Source organism: Mastacembelus armatus, chromosome 13, assembly GCF_900324485.2.
Source record: "Mastacembelus armatus chromosome 13, fMasArm1.2, whole genome shotgun sequence".
NCBI classification, from domain to species: domain Eukaryota; kingdom Metazoa; phylum Chordata; class Actinopteri; order Synbranchiformes; family Mastacembelidae; genus Mastacembelus; species Mastacembelus armatus.
In genome coordinates, this window is record NC_046645.1 from 18,216,378 (window position 1) to 18,236,654 (window position 20,277).

Consider the following 20,277-nt stretch of genomic DNA (forward strand, 5'->3'; position numbering starts at 1 on the left):
CATAATATAAATCATGTAAATCAATAAAAGCTCCAAGCTCCAAGTGATAAATGGTTCAGCTCTATAGACAGAAAGTGACTAAAATCAATGCAATTCACAATAGCAGAAAACAAACATACAATATTATCTTCTGATGTGTTTATGATTACTTCCCAGTAGTTATACATCATTTGATAAACAAATGGCCCATTTTTCAGGAAACATCTCATAATAATTTATTCCATATGGTCTCAAACACAGTGAATTTCAACTCAAACTGGGATGGACCACAGGGACTGTAGTCCATATGAGTGAATAAAATCAAATTGTAACAACATTTTGCCTACAGGTTATTTCAGTTAGCACCATTTAGTTGTAATGCTAACTAATCATAATGAAACGCATCAATGAGACAAAACAGAGGCTCTCATGTCTGCTACAGTGTAAAATGTTAGCTAATGTAATTTCAAATTTAATGTGGAGGTTGATCAAGAAACTATTTTCAAGCTTTGTTTAGTTTAGCATAACTATCAACAGCAGCTATAAACTTTAGATAGCAAACTGCATCTGGACTTGAAATGTTGTCTTTTTTATTTCATGCATTTCATTCCTTGTCAAAACCTGGCAACTTGTTGAATGATATAAAACCTTTTAATAAGTAAATTTAAATTAAATTAAATTAAATTATCTCTATCACTGATAAAAAAGTACAATGGCAGATTCATCTGTTCTGCAGAGACACTGGGAAACCTGAGGTAATGATTTTGCCCTTTTGCATTAAAGTTTTACGAGAGGAACTCCTTTGCACAGAAAAAAAGGAAATGTTGCATACAAGGTGAGGAATATTGGATTCACTGAATTGAACTCAACCTGCATCAACATTTGCATGTAAATATGAGAAATAATGGCGTTAAAATGGAAGCAGGATTTCAAAGGTGACATTCTAGCAATTAAAATGGACTGCACAATTACACATTTTAACTTTTTCATGAGAAAGAAAACAGCAATGAACGTTAATGTTAGTTAGTAAAAATACACTACAAAAGAAGAAGAAAAGAGCAGAGCAGGTACCTCTGACAGGCTGGCTAAAATAACTAGAGATACATCAGAGTATGTGGAGCACATAAATCTCACCCAGAGGCCACCTGAGATGAGAATCTAGCCACCAATTACCTGTGAATGGAAAGTCTAAGGTTTGAAAGTGAATTTTCAAGACAGTTACAGTCAAAAATGTTTTGATATGATAGAACAGTTTTTGTGCAACCTTTTCTCGATGTGTTCCCAGATGGATGTGGTTTGTGATGCCTAAGGAGTTTCAAGGCTTGCCTGTTTTTTCCACAAGGCTTTGATGCCACGCTGCCCTAAAGCAAGGTGTTTACCTGCCACTGCATGAAAACTGTGAACTGAGTGACCATGTGAATAAACTGTTCATTATGGACCCAATGGGACTGTTGATTCGACAGTGGCACAAGCCTGGGGAATTATTTCATGATGGTGCACAGACCCCATGCAAATATTTGGTCAGTTAAACACTATATATCCTCTCAGTTGTTCACAGCAGCGGGCAGCAGTAATAAAATATGAATAATTATAGTAAACTTTGCATATTATTGAGTAGTTAATAAATATCAACATTTATCAAAGACTATTCTATCAACCAGTTATAGTTTTTGACAAGAATATAATGGGAGAGTTTTTTTAGACCTAGTAGCCATGGGTATTTTATTGGAGTGTGTATCCTGCAGTACTGCTGGTTATATCAAAAGCTAGTACTGTTTATTCAAATTTTATTTATTACCAAATTTTATGTGTAAGTACATGTATTATATATATATGCAGGCTATGTTACTTACACAATAAAAACATAATGATATTAAAAGAAACTGGAAAAATTGTTGCATACAGAGACAAATAAAATAAAAATAAAAATAAAAATGTAATCACATTATGCAAAATAGTCATTGTTTGATGAATTTCATGTAAAGAGGAGTATGTGTGTGTGTGTGTGTGTGTGTGTGTGTGTGTGTGTGTGTGTGTGTGAGAGAATTGTTGGGGAGGGTGGACAATTGTTGGTTTAGCTTGATAAAGGAGACCTGATGACTGTAACACCTGTTTTCACAAACTGTTTTGTCAACATGTTGACTTACACCATCCACCACTTCATTCTTATAACATCATTGGTAACTTTGTTCCAGCTCACAAAACGTAATTTTAAAATTTTAAATATGCAGAAAACTTGGTGTCTTGATACATTTGTTGCTAATCACTGTATACTATCATGCTCACAGTGACAAGGCTTTCATGTGGATGTTTAGCATGTAAGATATTTGGCATTGTACCATACGGTTCCGAAGTTAGCTTTATAAAAATGAGAACGAGAGGGCCTTTAAGGTTCAGCAAATCTAATCTATACCTCCCACTTGTTTTAAGCTATCAAAGGATGGACATGTTCTCTACTTGAAAGAAAGAGCAGTTTGAAAATTTGTGGGAAGCCAAGCTAAACTGAAGCACAGGGGCTAAATAGACGTGGTTACTTTAGGTAGCTTCGTATGACCCAGCTGGATGTAAATAAATTGACCTGTTCATTGTCACAAGGAAATGAGAAGAAAAGGAAGGCAGCAGTGAAACACAAAAAGATACAGTAGATGAATTTAAATAAGCCTTAAGCTAGCTGTAATTATGCTTAGCTTTAATATGCAAATATTAGCATGCTAATTTGGAAGGCTAAATGGGAGCAACACGTCTCTGCATAATGCAGTACAGTTCAACAGCAACACAAACTACATGTTTCCGGATGATCAAAGCTGATTTAGCACTTCACTGAATGAAAAACTATTTATTGTATTAGACTAAAATCTAAACTGGAAAGCGAATATATGTGCAGGCTCAGGCTGATATACTCTACATGCTTCTTTACTGGCTGCAGCAGGACACAATGAAGAATACTTAACCTTTGACCTCTACAGGCTCTGATGCCCTCCCCCTACACATCTCACAGCTGGCCTCAGGATGACTTTCCAACATGCCTTCAGTATACACACACACACACACACACACACACACACACAAACATCTCTTCACACACTGGCCTGTGCCCTGGGGAGGTCAACAGGTGCAGTCTGAAGTGTTGTCAACTATGGAGTTGACACCTTTACTGTAATGAAGTGATTTAGCCAGCAGAGTGCAGTAACAGATTTATGAGTTTATGTGTGTTTTGGAAAGAATTCTGCTTGGCCTTTGGCAATGTGTGTGTTCCTGATCCAGGAGTTTGTACATGTGTACATCTGTGAATATGTGTTTATGTTTCGGTCTGTCTACACACTGCTTGTACATGTGTGTCTGAGTGTGCGTATGTGGTGACTGTCTGAGGTGGAAATCAGACAAGGATAGGAAGGAGTAAAAAGCAAGGAAAGGAAAAGGTAAATGGTGTAATAAAATGAGAATAAGGGGATTGGGGGAAAAAGGGCAAAAGAGAAATAAATGACATGAGATACAAGGAAAAAATGATCGAAAGGAAATGAAACGCACTGTAAAAAAAGAGATGAAGCAAGGAAATGACAACAGGAAATTAAAGGGGACAAAGGAAAGAAGCACCAGAGGATAAAGATACAGATGACAGATGACAAGTGTAATTGATAAAGAGTCTAAGAGAAATAGAAAGAAAAAGCAAAGGATTAAGTTGGGTCAGTCTGGCTTGTCATCTCTCTGTAATCACAGCTCCATATATGAAAAACTGTGAGAAAAGTGAAACAGAAAATGAAAGAAAGGAAAAACGCACAGTGGGAAAGTTAAAATCCCAAGGACTCAAGATTAAAGACAAAGATATAAATGCAAAAAAGGAATGAGGGCAGGACTTTTAAGGGGAAGCTGGTTAGTGTGCACATCCAAAACAAACCCACAGGCATTCTCTACCAACAAACATCTTTTTTATTTTGTCTCCACACCATTCAATAAATACAAAATACAAACCAGCTTCATATTCATAAACAACGCAAAAAAAAATCCAAAAATATTACTTAATTTGAAACAGAAATAGAAACAACCAAAGCAGGAGAGCAATGAGATCAAAAGGACTAAGCTCAGGTTTATGGGGTGCTACACTGAAATACCAACAAGGTCAAAGAGGTGAGTTTCAAGCTGAAAACAGAACTGATGCCGATGCCTGTGTGAATGAGTGGAACTATATTATTAAAACTAATGAAATTTACAGACCTGCTGAAATGATGGACAACAACACACTTTCCAGGTTTTCTCTGTGGTGTTTTACAGCTTTTGAACCCCCCTTGCCACCCAGTGAGTTTACTGTGTTTCTATACTGCTGTTCAGTCGTATACATACACACACACACGCACGCACGCACGCACATTCACACAAATTTGAGCAACACTTTCCCTGTAATTGAAACACAAATTACACATTCTTACCAATATTTAAAATCCAGCTAGACTTCCTTCAACATCATCAGCCAAAGACTCCAGTTGAACAGCTGTGTTACATAGCTACGTATATACCTTTTCTCCTGTTGAGGTGCTTTGCACAAACAGACCAAAAAAGAACTTCCAGCAAAAAAGACAAGGCACAAAATGCAGAAGGTTTGTAAAGTCTGGTTGGTCCTCTTCATAGTTTCATCCCTTCACTTAATGAGTCTGTTTTCAATTTATTATTCCTCTGTCTCTGCCCTTCTCTGTTCGTTACAATCCTGAAGCTGATAACAGGGTGGGTGTAGGGTAAGCGGGGAGGGAAGAACCCAGTGCACAGCTCTGGGTTTGGATCCATTTGAGAGAAGGAGGGTAAGATTAGATTTTTTTGAGTGGGTCTCCACAGCTCAGTGTCTCCAAGTTCGTCTTTTGTCTGGAGATTTGATCATCAGATCGTCTTCCTCTATAGAATATATGGAAAACAGAAATATATAATTAGGACCTATGTAGCAGGATCTGTGTATTAGATTTTATGGAGGTTTGATACTAATATTATGTACAATATTTAATAACTTCAAATAAAAACTTTACATTTTTTCATGTACAGATGCAAAAACCCATGTTAGCAGCTCCCTCCATTTTTATTTTGTATTAATTGCTCACCAATACATTCAGGACAGCATGAGCCTTCTCTGCGGGTGATGTTGGAGCAGGTCAGCATTGGACATTGCTTCCTCTGACACTTCGTCACACCATGCTGTGGAGAATAAAAGCGGGTGGAAAATTAGTGAAAAGAGGCAAATGTAGGTGCAATAGACAAGAATGACAAGAATGCTTATCATAGTGTGATGCAAGAAAAACACTCAGGACTACACTTAGGATAAAACCCAAAGCACAGAGTTCCTTTCACCTTAACAGGAATGTCAAAATGTGAGGAAGTACAGTCTGATATTTTGTTAGACTGCATACTTGAATCTGCTCAATTGTACAGAAGCTAGTAATACAATTTTTCTTTGTTCTTGTTTTTTTTAATTATATTTTACCTGCAGTCACTGAATTTTTGGAGCTGCTCAACATAAAGTTTAGCAAACTTTTGGCTATTATCACAGCCAGGAAATATAGAATGGAAATATAAATCATGTCTACTAAATCTAAGTCCTATATTCTCCTGGGTGATTCAGTTTCCACTGACACCTGAGAAAAATATTTGGCGGTCTAGCTGCTGAATACTTTCCTATCTTCAACAAGGAAGCCATGGGTGATTTTTTTTTTTTTTTTAGCTTTTTTTTTTTGTTGAGAATATCTGCCTGCTGCATCTGGATAACATGTTGATGAAAGTGATGATAAGACTTCAGATTCAAGCGATAAGTCTCTGTGATTTCATTAATATATCTTATTATATATTGATGTCATATAAATAATAATAAGAGCAGTTTTAATTAAATTAATGAGACTCCATGCACACAAGTACAAGTAACCAAACTACTAAAATTAAGTTTGTGTTGGTTTGGATCATAATTATCAAAGCACTTTAATTGTGTAATATAAGAATTAAGTTTAAACTCTCTGTGAACTGTGATTTTATACATGAAAAAACTGTGTTCTTTCACAAAACATAACTGTAGTTAGTAACTGTAATGATTTGATTTTTAATAAGCTACTTTCAAATAGTTTTCATGATGAGCAACACAACACTTACATCACACCAGCAGGTGATGCACTTCATCTCCCCCACCAGTGGTACCCAGGGATGCCAGTTGTCACTGTTCTGATAATAGTTCTTGCCAAATTTGCAGTGCCTTGGGCCATCTGCTTGCATCATGTCGCTGTGCTCCAGGCCTACTGGAGTCTTGTCCTCCTCTGGACACTCCTTACAGCAGTCAGAGGGATTACGTCTCACTGGATGACTGCAGGTCAGCACTGGACACGTCACCTTCTCACAGTGTACCTCACCTGTAGATCCCTGTGAATAAAAGGCAAAGTTAGCAGCAATTACTTTTTCTATACACAAAATACAGCTGACTTATTGCTTTTCCACATAAATAGTTGAAATGTCTGAACATTCCCTAAGAAAGAACTGATGAGAAATTTATGTATGCCTCTGTTGCACTGGAGTCTAATACAAGATAAATGATCCATTAAGGGCTTTTGGAAAGTAAATCCAGCCAGATGTGAGTGGGTTTATTGGTGTATATTTACCTTGCAAGTGCAGACAGCACATTTAATGTAGCCGAAGGGAGGTACAAAGGGATGCCATGTGGTTCCAGGGGCATGCATCTTCTGGTCTCCTTCAAAGTAACAACCTGAGAGAGAAAGAAAAGTGGGCAAAAGGTTAAATGAAGAGATAAACGGTAAATAAATAAATAAAGGAGTGGGTAGTGGAACCTACCTTCAGGATTTTCTTCCACCCTCTCTAGAGCTTTCATGTCCTTGGATTCCTTCCTTTCTGTAAAGGAAAAAGGAAATGGAGACATAAAAACAGAATTAGTCTTCAACTTTATGATTGCTCTGGGGAGCTCTTGGGACTTCACCCAAAGCAAAAACATACCCAAGAAACTCAAATTCAGTTCAGCATAACCACTATAAAACACAGTTAGCTCACCATCACAGATAGGGCAGCACTTGTCCTCAGGCTGAATGGTCTGAGAGCAGGTCAGTGTCGGGCAGATGACAGGATCACAGATAACTGTTCGCTTCTACCAAAGTAGAAAGATGACGAGAATTAAGGTCGACATGTACTTCCAAAAGACTGCAATCAAATTTATTTTCCAGCTTCTCTAAAATGCTTTTCCATTTTACTTCCCAAACATTCATCTTTGTTGACTTAACCACAAAAGAGCCTTTGTGTTTGTTGTCTTTACCTGGCAGCTGCAAGAGAAACATGTGTCGTAGTTAGGCGTCCAGCGGGAGCCATGAGCATGGTGCTGGTTCTCAAAAAAGCACATATGGGGGTCTTTCTTCAGCTCTTCTGGGTCTGTCACAAAGAAATCATCAAACTCAGCTTCCTCCACATCCCCATTGGTCCCGAGCTTACAGTTGTTTGGCACATGGACCTGGAGAGCGAAAGGAAGAGACAGATGGACGTGGGGGGGAAATACAGGACAAGGAGGTAGATAAAGGGTGGGTGAAAGAGAGGCAAAGTAAAAAAATAGAAGTTAGGACAGAAGAGATTTGCTCACCACACCTGACTAGAATCACACTGACTTGTTAATTGTTCTTAAATGGAGTATTTCTGTGCTCTGAAAACAGATGGCTGTTTATTTGCTGGACATGTTTTCTATTAACAGCTGGACTCTTTGTAGTCTTTGTTAGTGCAGGCAGTGTAAAGAACTCCTCAACCACTACAGCTGCAACGCTACAAACAGTGGCCAACTGTGGCCTGTGTTTGTGTGTGCTTCTGAACCCTATTAAAAGTTTTACTTTCCAGTAAAGGTTCTCCAGGCAGACTGCACCTTCCAGTGAAAGTGTGTTTGAGTTGGCTAGTGAGCACGAAGGGATCACACAGACACACATAGACTCTGGTACTTTGCTCTACTGGTATTGCTAATCCACCATGTTTTAATGTATCTTTACACCCTTTTCACAACAAATACATGTTCTTCAAATCTGATCTCCATGTTATGACCAGGTTCTGCTATGGTTCATTAAAATGTGAAGGTTTAAAGACAAACATTTTTGTTCTATTAAACAAGGTGAAACTGCCTCAAACCCAATGAGTAACAAAAATCTAAGCCATTTAAAAAAATTCTATATCAAATTGTAGTACTTATAAGTCTGCTGATTTTTTTTTTTTTACATACCCATCCTCGTATTTCTCCTCGGGGGTTCAGCTTAGTGCTGACCTGGATGAAGGCGGTGCCTTGGTCCAGGTGTTGTAGTAATTCATGACTTATGTCCTTTAACACTCCCTGAGCCTAGAGTAGAGAGGAGGAGGAAGAGAGAAGAGAAAAAATACGTGAATGTGATTATGTATGATGTATTTTATTTATTTGTGTAAATATGTGTATTTACTTGCCTTTATTTGTGTCTGTTTTTACAGTGTGTCTGACGTACCTGTGATCCATAGAAGCCAGTCAGGAGCTGTTTGTGTGCAGTGCTGGTGTCATCAATCTCTCCAATCTCAGCCAATCCCTGGAGGTGGGCGTTAACAGTGAGGTCATCAGTCTTGCTGAGCCCCGCAACAACAATCTCATAATGCAGGTGACAGTTTTTGTCTACTGACACCCAGGCATGACCTGAAGCACCAGTTCTTACTAGGGGAGACACAAAGTGGCCAGCAAGAGGAGTGGGCAACTCTGGAGGAGAAAGACAACAGTTAAAGTTAGGTTGAATTTATAAATTTTATATATACAGTGCATTAGTGAAATCATTTTACGTCCTGCTTCCAGTGATCCATACCATGTCTAGGTGCCTCCAAGCCGCTGTAGAGCAGAGCCTTGATCTGCCCCCTCAGTTCCCCGTCCTGGCTGTGTGCCGTGGCCACATTGATAAAAAGTTCATTCTGCAGCAGCATGTGGATGTGTCGGGCCTCCAGACGACTCCAGCTGCCCACTGCCCGGCCTGTGGCTTTGTTGTACTCTGGCATAAGGTCATATAGCACAGAGCGCTTGTTACGCCGCTTTGGCTTCAACTCGATAGTGAGGCCAACCATGTCACTGGTGAGACCTGCAACCTGAACCTGGGGGCAAAGAGCAAAAGTGCACCTCTACTCAGAAATTGGTTTTTACTAATTTGTACCTAAATATTTGAGTTTCATTTTGCAGAGATATAGGCCTACTGTGTATGTGGTGATACATTGGACATGAATTATAATTGCAAGTGGAACATTTTCTAGGTTGAAATATGTGTGAAGGAGAAATTTAGTGATTAGTTAGGTTTCCTCTGGTTTGATTTGAGCTGACATCATAATAATTTGACACCAGTAAAATGAGAAAATTACTTAGTGTAAGATGGATGATATACAGTTTTTTGGTAGAAGAGTTGGTATAGTTAGTCAAGGACATCTTTCCTTCACACCATTACAAATATTTTAGTACTGTCGACTCAAATAAACATGTCAGTAATAGGTAAGATGATCTTTTGCCACAAAGTACTGTAAACATGTCAGTTTTGATCAAACAGTCTTTTGCTCATGTACAGAAATGCATGCATAACTAATCATAAAAAGTACTGAACATCAATCTCACTCCAAGCAGTGAATAAATCCTTACCTGGTAATCCAGCGTGCCATTATCATGAAGGTTGAAGATAGCAGAGCCCACGCCTCCAGTCTTCCCTGGGGTCAATGCATCACCACTGGACATCACGCTCTGAATAGCTGAGACACACCCGAGACAGATTAATTTCAAAAATCCACTTTGGAGCACATTCCTGTTCATATTACTTATCTAAAATATCGCTTTTCCCCTTTCAGGTTCCCTTCCTTAAACCATAGTAGAGCTTCACTGCATGCAATATGAGGCAATGACTTCTGTCATGTCAAAATTTGCTGGTTGGTTAAAGGAGGAGAAAGAAAAGGGGGAACATTACAGTCCCTCACATTTTGCAGATACACATACATTCAAGGCACCTAACCATGATGTCATCATGCCACTGAGAAGGAGTCATTAAGGGGACAGATTCAATTGTACCACTAATCAAGCGGCATGTCTGCTTGTGTAATTGTATAAACATACATGTCGTTGCAGTGTCTGGCACACACACAAAACCCACCCAAGGTTAAGCCTTGCAATGAGGTAACCATTGTTGAATGCAGGAGGCCTAACAAGACTGAGCTAAGCAGGCAGGAGGGAATGAGCAATACAGAAGAATGAGAAAAGTACAGACAAAATGTTTTAAAAATGACATGAAGACAGAAAAAAATGGAGATCAGGAATGCCAAAGATACACAAAGAGGACAACAACAGATGAAATCAAGCCAGGGAGGGAGAGGAAGAAGGACTGAGAGAAGGAGAGCAGGGAAGAGAAGAAGGAGAGAAAAGAGGGTGAGAGGGAAAGGAGCGTGTTGGGTCTGAATTCTTCACATATAACGTCAAGCTGTTAATCACAGCACTGGAACACCGGCATGGATTGGCAGGTCCAGCAGACTGTGACCTTGGCAGCACTGGTGTTTGAGCGTGTGTAAAAGTTTTACCAAAAAAAATCATCTCCATGCACATTTGCATGCTTGCGTGTATGACTCTGGGTGTTGAACACTAAAAGTGCCTTTCAAAATATTTCAAAGTGCTGGACACCTTGATCTTTAATTTTCCTGTTGTTCAGTGTTCAAGTAGGCGTACCATGAAAATGACCATGTGAGCATGTTTTAACGGTTTCAGATGATTGGGCTGTCCACAGCATTCCTGAAAACTGTCTTTCTGTCTGTCTCTCACACATACACAAACACACACACACACACACACACACAAACACACACACACACACAGTCTTGGTGGGCCACCAACTCAAACATAAAGTTTATAAACATGGTTTTTCCCCGAGCGATAAGACTTGAAAGGATGGAGATGAAGTATTTAGAGAGGAGGATGACAAAAAACAGCCACAGATGGACTAGCACAAACCAACTACAACAAAAAACACATTCTTAGTAACCTCATGTTTTGTTGCAGCTACAGTGTTGAATACCACTTTGCTGGAATAATCAGCAGGGAAGAAGCATGCAGAGTTAAATAGCTGTGCTGTGCTCGATAGCAGGGACACTTACTGTCACAAGATTTCCTGCCAGTGATGAAGCCAGAGATTTGCCGAGGATCCTGACCCTCGGTTGCCACAGCAATCTCCAGCTGACCACGAGACAACCAGAACAGTTCGCGGCTGTTCAGGTCTGTCAGCACCTCTGCAAAGTCTGGATCCTGCAGATTGAAATTGTTAGACGTTACATGTGGGTGTGCAAGCAAATAATATTCCACTGCAAACAAATGCAGTATACAAATCAACATGCCACATTATACCGTTAAGATCTTGTTGGCATGGTGTGCAAAACTAGCATGTTACCAGACTAACTAAACCCCAATTTATTTGGACACAGACCAGACTGGTGATTTGTTTGAAATTTAAAATAACTTTTCACTTCAGTTTATACTAAACAATGAGGACTGAGAGAAACACCCATTTCATGACAGATTTCCTCAAGATAAGACTAATTTAGCAATTACAAAGACATTGCAAAGTCACAAACCATAAAGATGAAGTGCTGTTACATAAAAACACATGATTTTAAAAAACCCTGCACACAAGTGCGCACTTAAACCATGGACAAAAATATGGATTACATTTCCTTAATATGTTTCATACTGAGAGAGGAGAGAATTTTAAATTCAAGCAGACAGACTGGACAAGACACTGAGAAATGTTGAATTAAAAAGACAGATGTACGAGCGTGTTGAAGAAATGTAACTTTTATGACCTCTGGGCTTCAGTTCAATATAAATATAGATGTACTATAAATCCACACAGCGAGCAGCCAAAACAGAGTGGGAAGACAGCAGGGGCTGGACAGAGAAAGGCTGTCTTATATTTGGGAAAATGAATAGATATAATAATGAGAGGGAAATAAGGTGTAGAAGGATAAATTTGGTTCTTGTGTAAATCATGTAGAGCAGTTATACTGTCAGGATTACAGGTCGTGTAAAAAATGACTTCACAAATTTAAAAGAATCAACTTTCAGCTAAACGTGATGTATGCTAGCTTATTTATATTCCTCTATTACTCAGCTAGACTTACGACGAGTCAGCGCTTTAGGTTTCAGTATCTTGGTGGACACTTTGAAGGATGATGTTGCTCCACTTGTACTTTTCACATATTTTTTACCAGCTCTCTCACTGCTAGAGTTGGAAGTGGCGCATCAGCCTTCCACGCAATTCCTGGCAGGATTAAAAACAGACCCGCCTTTTATCGCTCCTCCTCCTCCCTCCTTCCTCCCTACATCCATCTCAACCCACAGACCACTAACCACTGACATGTGTGAGTGTGCACACAGGAGTGCATACACAGTCCATCCTCCCTCCCCACTTTCCTGTGTCTCTCATCCCTCGCTCAAATCTGTCTGCTTCAAATGCTCCTATCAAACACTTTCTCTCTTCTCTTGCTTTCCCTTAACTCTTCCTCATCTCTCTTGTCATGTCCCAGAGTGGTTAGCTGTGAACAGAGCGATGAGGACAGCAGCACTAGAATGTGGTGACCAAACCACATCTGACTCTGAGGGGAGGGAGGATGGAGTGTGAGCATGTTGCTGGGTCATATGGTTCGAACAAACAACAACACTCCTCCTTCAGTCACCCTTTAATTCTTTGTCTGCCCCAGAACCCACTTTCCCACACCTCCCACTTACATTACTTGTGGAGCAATTGTTTAAAAGTCCATGTTGAGCAAACTGTAGACTGGTAAATGCATTATTACTTACATGGGAGGTGATGTTGGCTAGGATCTCTCTCAGGATATGTTGGCGGTATACAAGATGAACTCGGATAGGCACCAAAACGGGCTCTGTGGAAAGCGAAACAGTTTTCCTCATTAAAGTGTACTGTCAATATCACAAACTTTAAGTTTAAATAATTTAAGAAAGTTTAATGATTGACTGTGCAATTTATAGAAACATATGGATTGAATAGATCCGAGACCATCCTGGTCTCAATGGTTTTGTTTTTAGCTCTTATTTTTCCTCTTTCTCAGCCTGCAGCCTTGGAAGAGGAATGCAAATTTCGTGATTGTTAGAGAAATCAAAGTCTTCTGCTCATCAGTGTTAATCTATCAACCTTGTGACCCTAATGATGTATCCCAGTCCTTTGAACTCTCACTGTGTCTTTATGTGCAAAGTAGTTTCTCTCCATGTCATTATCACCATATTCCCATTCACCATTAGCATTTATCTCTTCCCAGTCTCACCTTTGTCTTTATGTTTGATGAGGCCTTGCAGGATGAGGATGAAGTGAAGGTTGTTCTCTGTGTCACTTAGGGTCAACATGGCGATTCCTCCCATCCCTGAATTCTCTTCTTTGGATGTCAGCGTTGAACTAAATGTCTCTGTACATAAGACACATTCACATTATCATACTGAGTATACTTATTCTTGTACAGGGCTTCTATACAAATACTTCTCAGTAAACTAAGCCCAACCTTTTTTCAGTATTATTTATAAAATTACACAATAGCATATGCAATTCAGCTGTAAATATTGCTTATAAATATTGAGGCTATTATGCATGACAACACAAATGCATACACATGTGTAAAGGAACATTACAACATATGATTAACATGCTGTAATATCCAACACGTACCAGCAAACAGCGCTCTATGTTTGATGATCTTTCCCTCCACTTCTTCTCGTCTGTTCGTCAATGTGGTCATTCTGATACGCATCTGCTCAGACTGTAGCTGTCGCATTAAGGGCTTAGCCAAGTTCTTCCATACGCCACAGATCTAATCACACACAAACACAAAGGTGAATATTTTCATAATAGATAGTTTCATACCATACCTGGGCTAAATTCTCTAAACATGTTCACATTTCTTTTGCTGGTGAACACACATATAGACAAAAAAGACAACACACACACATCTGCTAAATGCATCAAACCATGTGATTGTGCTCTTAGTCCCAGACTGCAAAACTTCAACATAAAACCACCACTTCTCCCTGAGAGCAGATGGAAGAAATGTGGCTGTGTGCCGGCGCCTCATAACTCAGAGTTCAGGGGTAATCTCCATTTTAATTAGTGGTGCTCTGTCCCCCAGTGATGTAACATGTGAAAAATTTTCTTTTTCCCAAAGTTTCTCTCTAGTGCGGTGTGTTTTCTCTAGGGTCCTCTGGTGTTTGACACTGAAATTTATCTAAAAATAATAATAGGCCAATTTCTGGGACCCGTATTTAGGGGGCTCCCGCTTCACTGAACAGAATGTTGGAATCTGAAATCGAATGAGATGTGTGTATTTTGGCAGGAAATGATGTGTAGAGATAAAGTGAGACTTTAGGGAGTATGCGGACTTGCATGCATGGGTACTGCTGTTACACCAACATATGGGTTTACTGATTAATCAGGACAATATTGGCCTTTTATTAAACTAACTGTTGTACAACTCTGAATTGATTGTGGTTTCTTACTGATGTTACCTTTGACTGTTTACTGTAATCAGACTGTTTTTATGATGTTTATACCAAGGCAGTAAAGCAGAAGGGAAGGGTCAGTGTGTATGTGAGTTTGTTTATTGTTTATTATTGCAGAGTGAGTTATGAGTGAAAAAGTCAAAAGTTTGTGCATACAATCATGGAGTGAGTGCGTTCATCCTGCCATTACTTAATTTTTGTCTCTCTCTTTCAGGAAATACACAGACACACATGCATCTAGAACAAAAACAGCAAGAACGGAAGAAAGAGCAGAGATTATTTTCAATTTATGAGATGACTTACCATGTCTGACTGTCCCTTGGGGACCCTGTACTCAAAAGCAGTGTTCCCATCTGAATCGAGGAAGACTATTTTACCGGGTCGGCTCATTCTAGAAAATGAGAGTCAAAAATTTAGTGTAAAAAGATATTATCTATTGTATTTTCATATGAATAACTAATAAATAATTATTTTTCACCTCCTTAATGATGACTGCTAAACCAAAATTATGGTCTAAACTACAGACTATTTAAGTTAGCAATTAGTTTAGGATAAAAAGCAGGTTATGCCAGTAAGTTAGCATGAGCAGTGATTTACTGTAACTGATTATATAAAAAGGACAGTGCCACCTTTAAGAGACAAAGGAGGAGCAGACATTTCTGCTGTGACACACTGTGTTTTACCTCTGGTATGTGATGGAGAAGGCCAGACTGGTTCTGGTGAGAGAGAAGCGAGCTCTGGCAACGCCACCGGAGCTAGGCAGCCATGAGTCTGTCATCCCTGTCAACACTGTTACAAAGTCTGCATGGGGAGAGAGAAGACAGGGTAAGATATGTACTTAAAACCAGATGCCAACAGTCATCACAGCAGTTCATGGTGCCTTTAAATACCCTGTGCATGTATGTGGCGTTAGTGTGAAGTCCTGAAAACAGACTCTTTGATTAATGTGCAACTCATATTTTCCAAGCTTGAAAATTTCTTGCACTTATGTTTACGTGCAACACAAATGTCAGTGCTTTTTTTCTCACCAGTGCGACTCTCCCCGGGGCCCATGTCCTCTGAGCTCAGGTAGGATCTGTCGTTGTAAGATTTGTGGAGGTCATCCTCCTTCTCTTTGCTCTTCTCATGAAAATACTCAAAGGCATCCAGCACAGACACTGTCTGCTTCTTGTCATTGTCATCTGCAGAAGGAAAAGAAAACAAATAAGATATCTGCTGAACATGTGAAGCTTACTTTAAATGATTAATGAAATAGTAATGCAAATATTATAGATGTATCTTACAGACTGGTCCTAATCTATTTAACCTAACTTTTAACTTTTTTTTTTTCAAATTTCTGGAAGTAGCACTATTAGCAGTAATGTTAGACTGTTTTTAAATAAAGGCTTTTAGTGTCTGCCTGGCAGGAAAACCATGTGAAGGCAAACATATTGTGCTACAACACTCTCTAAAATCTCGCACACAGATGAGAAATAAGCACTGGTTGTCCAATTTTAGTCCCCGTAATTATGTTTTTGAATATGAATAAGGAGTGTGAAATATGTGAACATAAGGATTTGGAAAGGTTTGACAAGACAGGTAAAAAATCCAGAATAAAGAGTAGAAACTGGGAGATGTCAGACACCAATTTCAATCCAGTGCCGAAGGCAAAATTTATTCTCTCTGTCCTCCCTGATTATTTCTCTCTATTTCTCTCTAGGCCAACCAGGGTAGTCTGAGGCAGCTAAATGGTTTAGTGAGAATTGGAAGTGACATTGGCGTGCAGCCCCGACAATGGCCTGCTGTTTCACACAAACTGCTGTGTGCTGTGCTGATGTAATGTGTAGACAGGTTCCCACACACACATGAACATACACAGTGACACATGCAGCAGTGCTCATTCAGCCAAATACAGACACACACACCTGATCCTGAGAAAGAAAACCACAAAATTGCTCAATGGTTGTCTTCTGAGGAGCCAAGCTGAACTGTCTGCTTTCTTTCTTTGTGTCTGAATCACACATGCATACGTACACCACTCACACATCTCAAATCTCATCATTGCACTCTCACTCCTTCACTGCTCTGCTCCTCTGTGCATGGTAGAGGACTTCTGGGTAGTGTCACCCTCGCTTCTCCCTGCTTAGCAAAAGTGTATCCTCAGGTGCACTAGTTATTACAAACACACACACATTTTCCATCACTTACACAAACATACTAGCCAAAGCTAAGACAAACACACTCAACCTTTTTCTTAAATCTTAACCACAACATACACAGTCATAGGACTATCCAATTCTTGACACACACAGAGCACAGTGTTGTCCCCACAGCACTTTACCTTTACTTTCCATTCCATTACCAGACACACATGGCAGAGAAAAAAAAAACACCCAATCTGCTGAATAACAGCACAGCTTGAAGACCCACCCTGTGTGTGACTGTGTGCAGGGGAGCTCTAATTCTCTAATAAGGAATTGTGTGTGTGCAGCAGTGTGTAGGCAAGGGAGGCGGTAATGTGGCTAAATAAATGGGTGGTGCTCTTAACTGTGGCTGGTTAGCTAGAAAATGTCAACTCGATGCGGCTGAATGGAAAATCAATTGACCTGCTCATTGTACCCAACAGCTGCTCTGAAGACTAACTGGCTGAGCAAGGAGGAAAAAAAACTAAAGATCTGGGAGTGCAGCTGGGAAAATGGAGGTGGAGCGGTGGGAAAAGAAGAGGAAAGAGCAAGGTGTGATTCAAGCAAAGAACAACAAAAACTGTAGGAATGGGACCATTACAGTAGCGAAGGAGAAAGACATTCATTTTCACTTTTTCCCATGAGGTTTTCACACTGATTGAAACTGTGCTTGGTTATATTCTTTAACACTGTAGCACAGCAGATGGTGAGTTTAGGCCAACTGGATGATTACCTTTAGGGCAGGTTTTACAGCAATGCCCTGGCAGTAGAATTGGCTCATCGCAGTCTGGGTCTGGACAGTCCTGCTTGATGTTCTTACAGTTCACCTTCCCAAATACCTTGCCACGACGATTCTTTTGCTGCCAGAGAAACAGACATATTAGTCCCTCACCAAATATTCATCTTAAAACACGCACTTAAAAAAGTCTGCCTTTCTGGGTCAAGAGCTGTTTACAAATTCAGTTCAACCTGCTCTTGGGCAGATACTGAATCCAGGTGAAATATGGGGAGAGAAGTTACACTGAGACATTAAAACTTACAGGTTCGCAGTGGCACTGGACACAGTGCATGACACCAAAGGGCTCCCCCAAATCTGGATGCCATGTGTCTTCCAGAGAATAGAATCGACCCCCAAATGAGCATCCTGTAAAACAAACACTGCTGATTATACATGGCTGTGTTCAGGGTGAAACAACAGGTAGTTGTGATCACAATTCTGGCTTTCTCCAAACCAGAGGTAGTATTGAAAGTAAGTCAAATTACATGGTTACATATGAAGTTTGTGCTTTTAATGAGAAGTTAAGAACTAATAATTTAGGGCATTTTAAAATATGAACTGGATTACACAGAGTTCCTGATACTTCAGAACACTTGAGCACTTCAGAAAAAAAGTGCTCCAGACCTTAGGATAACAAACCAACTATTGTACCAATTTTCAGATTTTACAACAAATAGATCTTGCATAGCTCACTGCCCAGGCATGTTGGAGGCGGAATGAAACTTCCTGGATGCCTCATGAGCTTTAGGACTCAATCTTCCATCCTGTCTCATCTAAATGATCCATGTGCAAGCATGGAAGACACTCAATTTTCCACTGAAAGATTCCCAGAAATACAAAGTGATGTTTGCCAAACACTGTCTTTTCATTAAGCAAGCATCAATAATATGTAATAAATGTTCTAAAGTGTATCCGGGTTAGGATAACCTCCAAAAATATCGTTACAGTTAATGCGATACACAATATGATAATGTTGTTTTTGTGTTCTACTTCAGCAATTGCAAGCATTTTTGTGTTTACAGCCACATCAGCTGGACCATGTAGAAACTGGAGCAATTTTTAAACAGAAACTCCAAAATATAAAAAAAGAGGCTAAATCTCTAAATACTCGGTGTGGATGCAAACACTCTGAAAGTTGGAAGTGAGAACATTATAGTCACTGTTTCACTTAAAATCAATTTTGCTGGAATAGAGCCATGAAAAAGAACCACTGTTCTAATATATAGGGACTGCACTGTATGCTGAATTTACAGGAGACAAAAATAGTTTTTAGTGTTGTTATTACTATACTACAATTATAATTGAGTGTTAGTCATGCTGAGTTACAACTGGGATATTATAGTGATTTTTGGTTTGGATGAGAGCCTGTAAGCAGTGCGTGTGGTGAACATACACACACACACACCAAACGTGATGTTACCCCCTCGCCAACTCCACTCGAGCTGATGGCAAGCGCAGCTCAGTGCAGCCAACCTGGTTCACATTATTCTTTCATTAAAGTGACTACACACTTTAAACAGTCCGCTCAGGTTAAAGAGAGCCAAACTGTGAGCCGCTTGCTTTGCCTGCCACTTCCGTGTCTGCTGAAATAAATAATCTTAGAGGAGCCAATGCTTGTAATGGAAAGTCGATTGATTACAGTTTCCAACACACTGGATTACATATTAAGGCGGTGATTAAAGTGGCGTTCCCACAGTTTTGAACAGCAGAGTAGTTACCTTATAAACACCACTAAAGGCTTTGTGTGCAGAGGCTTTCACACATGAATCAAATGGCATTCACTGCGGTTATGATTCATTTCATGAAGCAACACAAGCACTGAAGAACATTTAAGACACTGGAAGTCACGGGGACTGGGTATGTAACTTACACTGAGAGTGAGGGAAGTTAAGAACACTGTTTTTAAATGTTAGGTCAACCAGGATATTGAGCCTTTTCACCTTCGCAGGCAGTTTACAAGCAGCTTGAACTCGGAATAGGTGGAGGTCATAACCAGGCCCGGTCCCCCCAAACATGGTCACAAATTCCACCAATTTAAAGTATTTCAGACTTTGCCCAAAAATGTCACACACGTCATGTTTGTATCATAACGAGTGACAATAAGGACACGCTCGGTGCAATTCGGCTTAATAGTAACATTTAAGGAAGCCTAACATAATGTGCTAAATTAGAGGTAGAACATTTTTGACAGCTTGAAAAAAAGAAACCCGTACCTGACAAGCCTTTGGAGGGCAGCGGTTCTCTCTCTGACTGGATGGGCAGAGCAGGGGACTTGAGCCGCGAGGCCGCTCCGGTGTGCAGCCACGCGCAGCCCAGTACGCACAGCAAGGAACGTAGCGCGCGGGAAACCAGCATCCCAAAGCTCCCTCTTTCTGACCCTGCACAGAATATTTCCCTCAAACCTTTGATATTCAGCACTTTATGAAGACACTGTAGATCTGGAGCGACTACTACACACCCTAACAAAAGCACAGCCTAAGTTTCCTCCTTGTCCGTTGTCACTAGTTTGAAAGTCCCCAGTTTTGGATCATCCGGGTTTTCACTCCGGCGGAGAGGTTTTCCGAATGTCTTTCCTCAGCACCAACAACCTCCTCAGCGCCCCGTTCCTTTCTGTTTTATAGCCTGCTTCCCTGACAACTTCAAGCAGCCACCGGCAGGGAGGAGGGGGAAAGATGATGGGAGGGATGGGGTAATGGGTGGGGGTGGAAGTGGGTGTAGGCGATGGAAAGGGAAATCGACACCCCTGTCAATTCACTAACGCTTAAGATATGGAAACGAGCCAGTGTCTGTGATTTATTTTGTACCAAAACTTTTCTAATACTGTTTTTACCGAA

At 40.0% G+C, this 20,277-nt stretch overlaps 1 protein-coding gene across 1 annotated transcript; it reads right to left on the reverse strand.

Annotated features, from left to right (window-relative positions):
• Window positions 1-3,888: 3,888 nt before the first annotated feature.
• chrd (chordin) lies at window positions 3,889-20,058 on the reverse strand. The gene is made up of 21 exons (XM_026312654.1): window positions 19,657-20,058; window positions 17,706-17,809; window positions 17,399-17,525; window positions 15,532-15,684; window positions 15,187-15,304; window positions 14,807-14,894; window positions 13,677-13,818; window positions 13,282-13,419; window positions 12,800-12,882; window positions 11,101-11,248; window positions 9,608-9,714; window positions 8,796-9,075; window positions 8,451-8,692; window positions 8,198-8,311; window positions 7,259-7,450; window positions 7,000-7,093; window positions 6,787-6,843; window positions 6,597-6,700; window positions 6,097-6,360; window positions 5,061-5,154; window positions 3,889-4,860 (listed from the first exon to the last, which is right to left on the reverse strand). Exons 1-21 carry the CDS (start codon window positions 19,796-19,798, stop codon window positions 4,805-4,807), a joined length of 2,847 nt encoding a protein of 948 aa, XP_026168439.1. The 5' UTR covers window positions 19,799-20,058; the 3' UTR covers window positions 3,889-4,804.
• Window positions 20,059-20,277: the final 219 nt, after the last annotated feature.

Coding starts and splice junctions, on each gene's coding strand:
- chrd (XM_026312654.1), bottom strand. CDS start 19,798: ATGCTGGTTTCCCGCGCGCTACGTTCCTTGCTGTGCGTACTGGGCTGC. Junction 8,312..8,450: donor CTGGCTTCTATGGATCACAG/GTACGTCAGACA, acceptor TCTCTACTCTAG/GCTCAGGGAGTGTTAAAGGA. Junction 6,361..6,596: donor GTGCTGTCTGCACTTGCAAG/GTAAATATACAC, acceptor TTTTATTCACAG/GGATCTACAGGTGAGGTACA.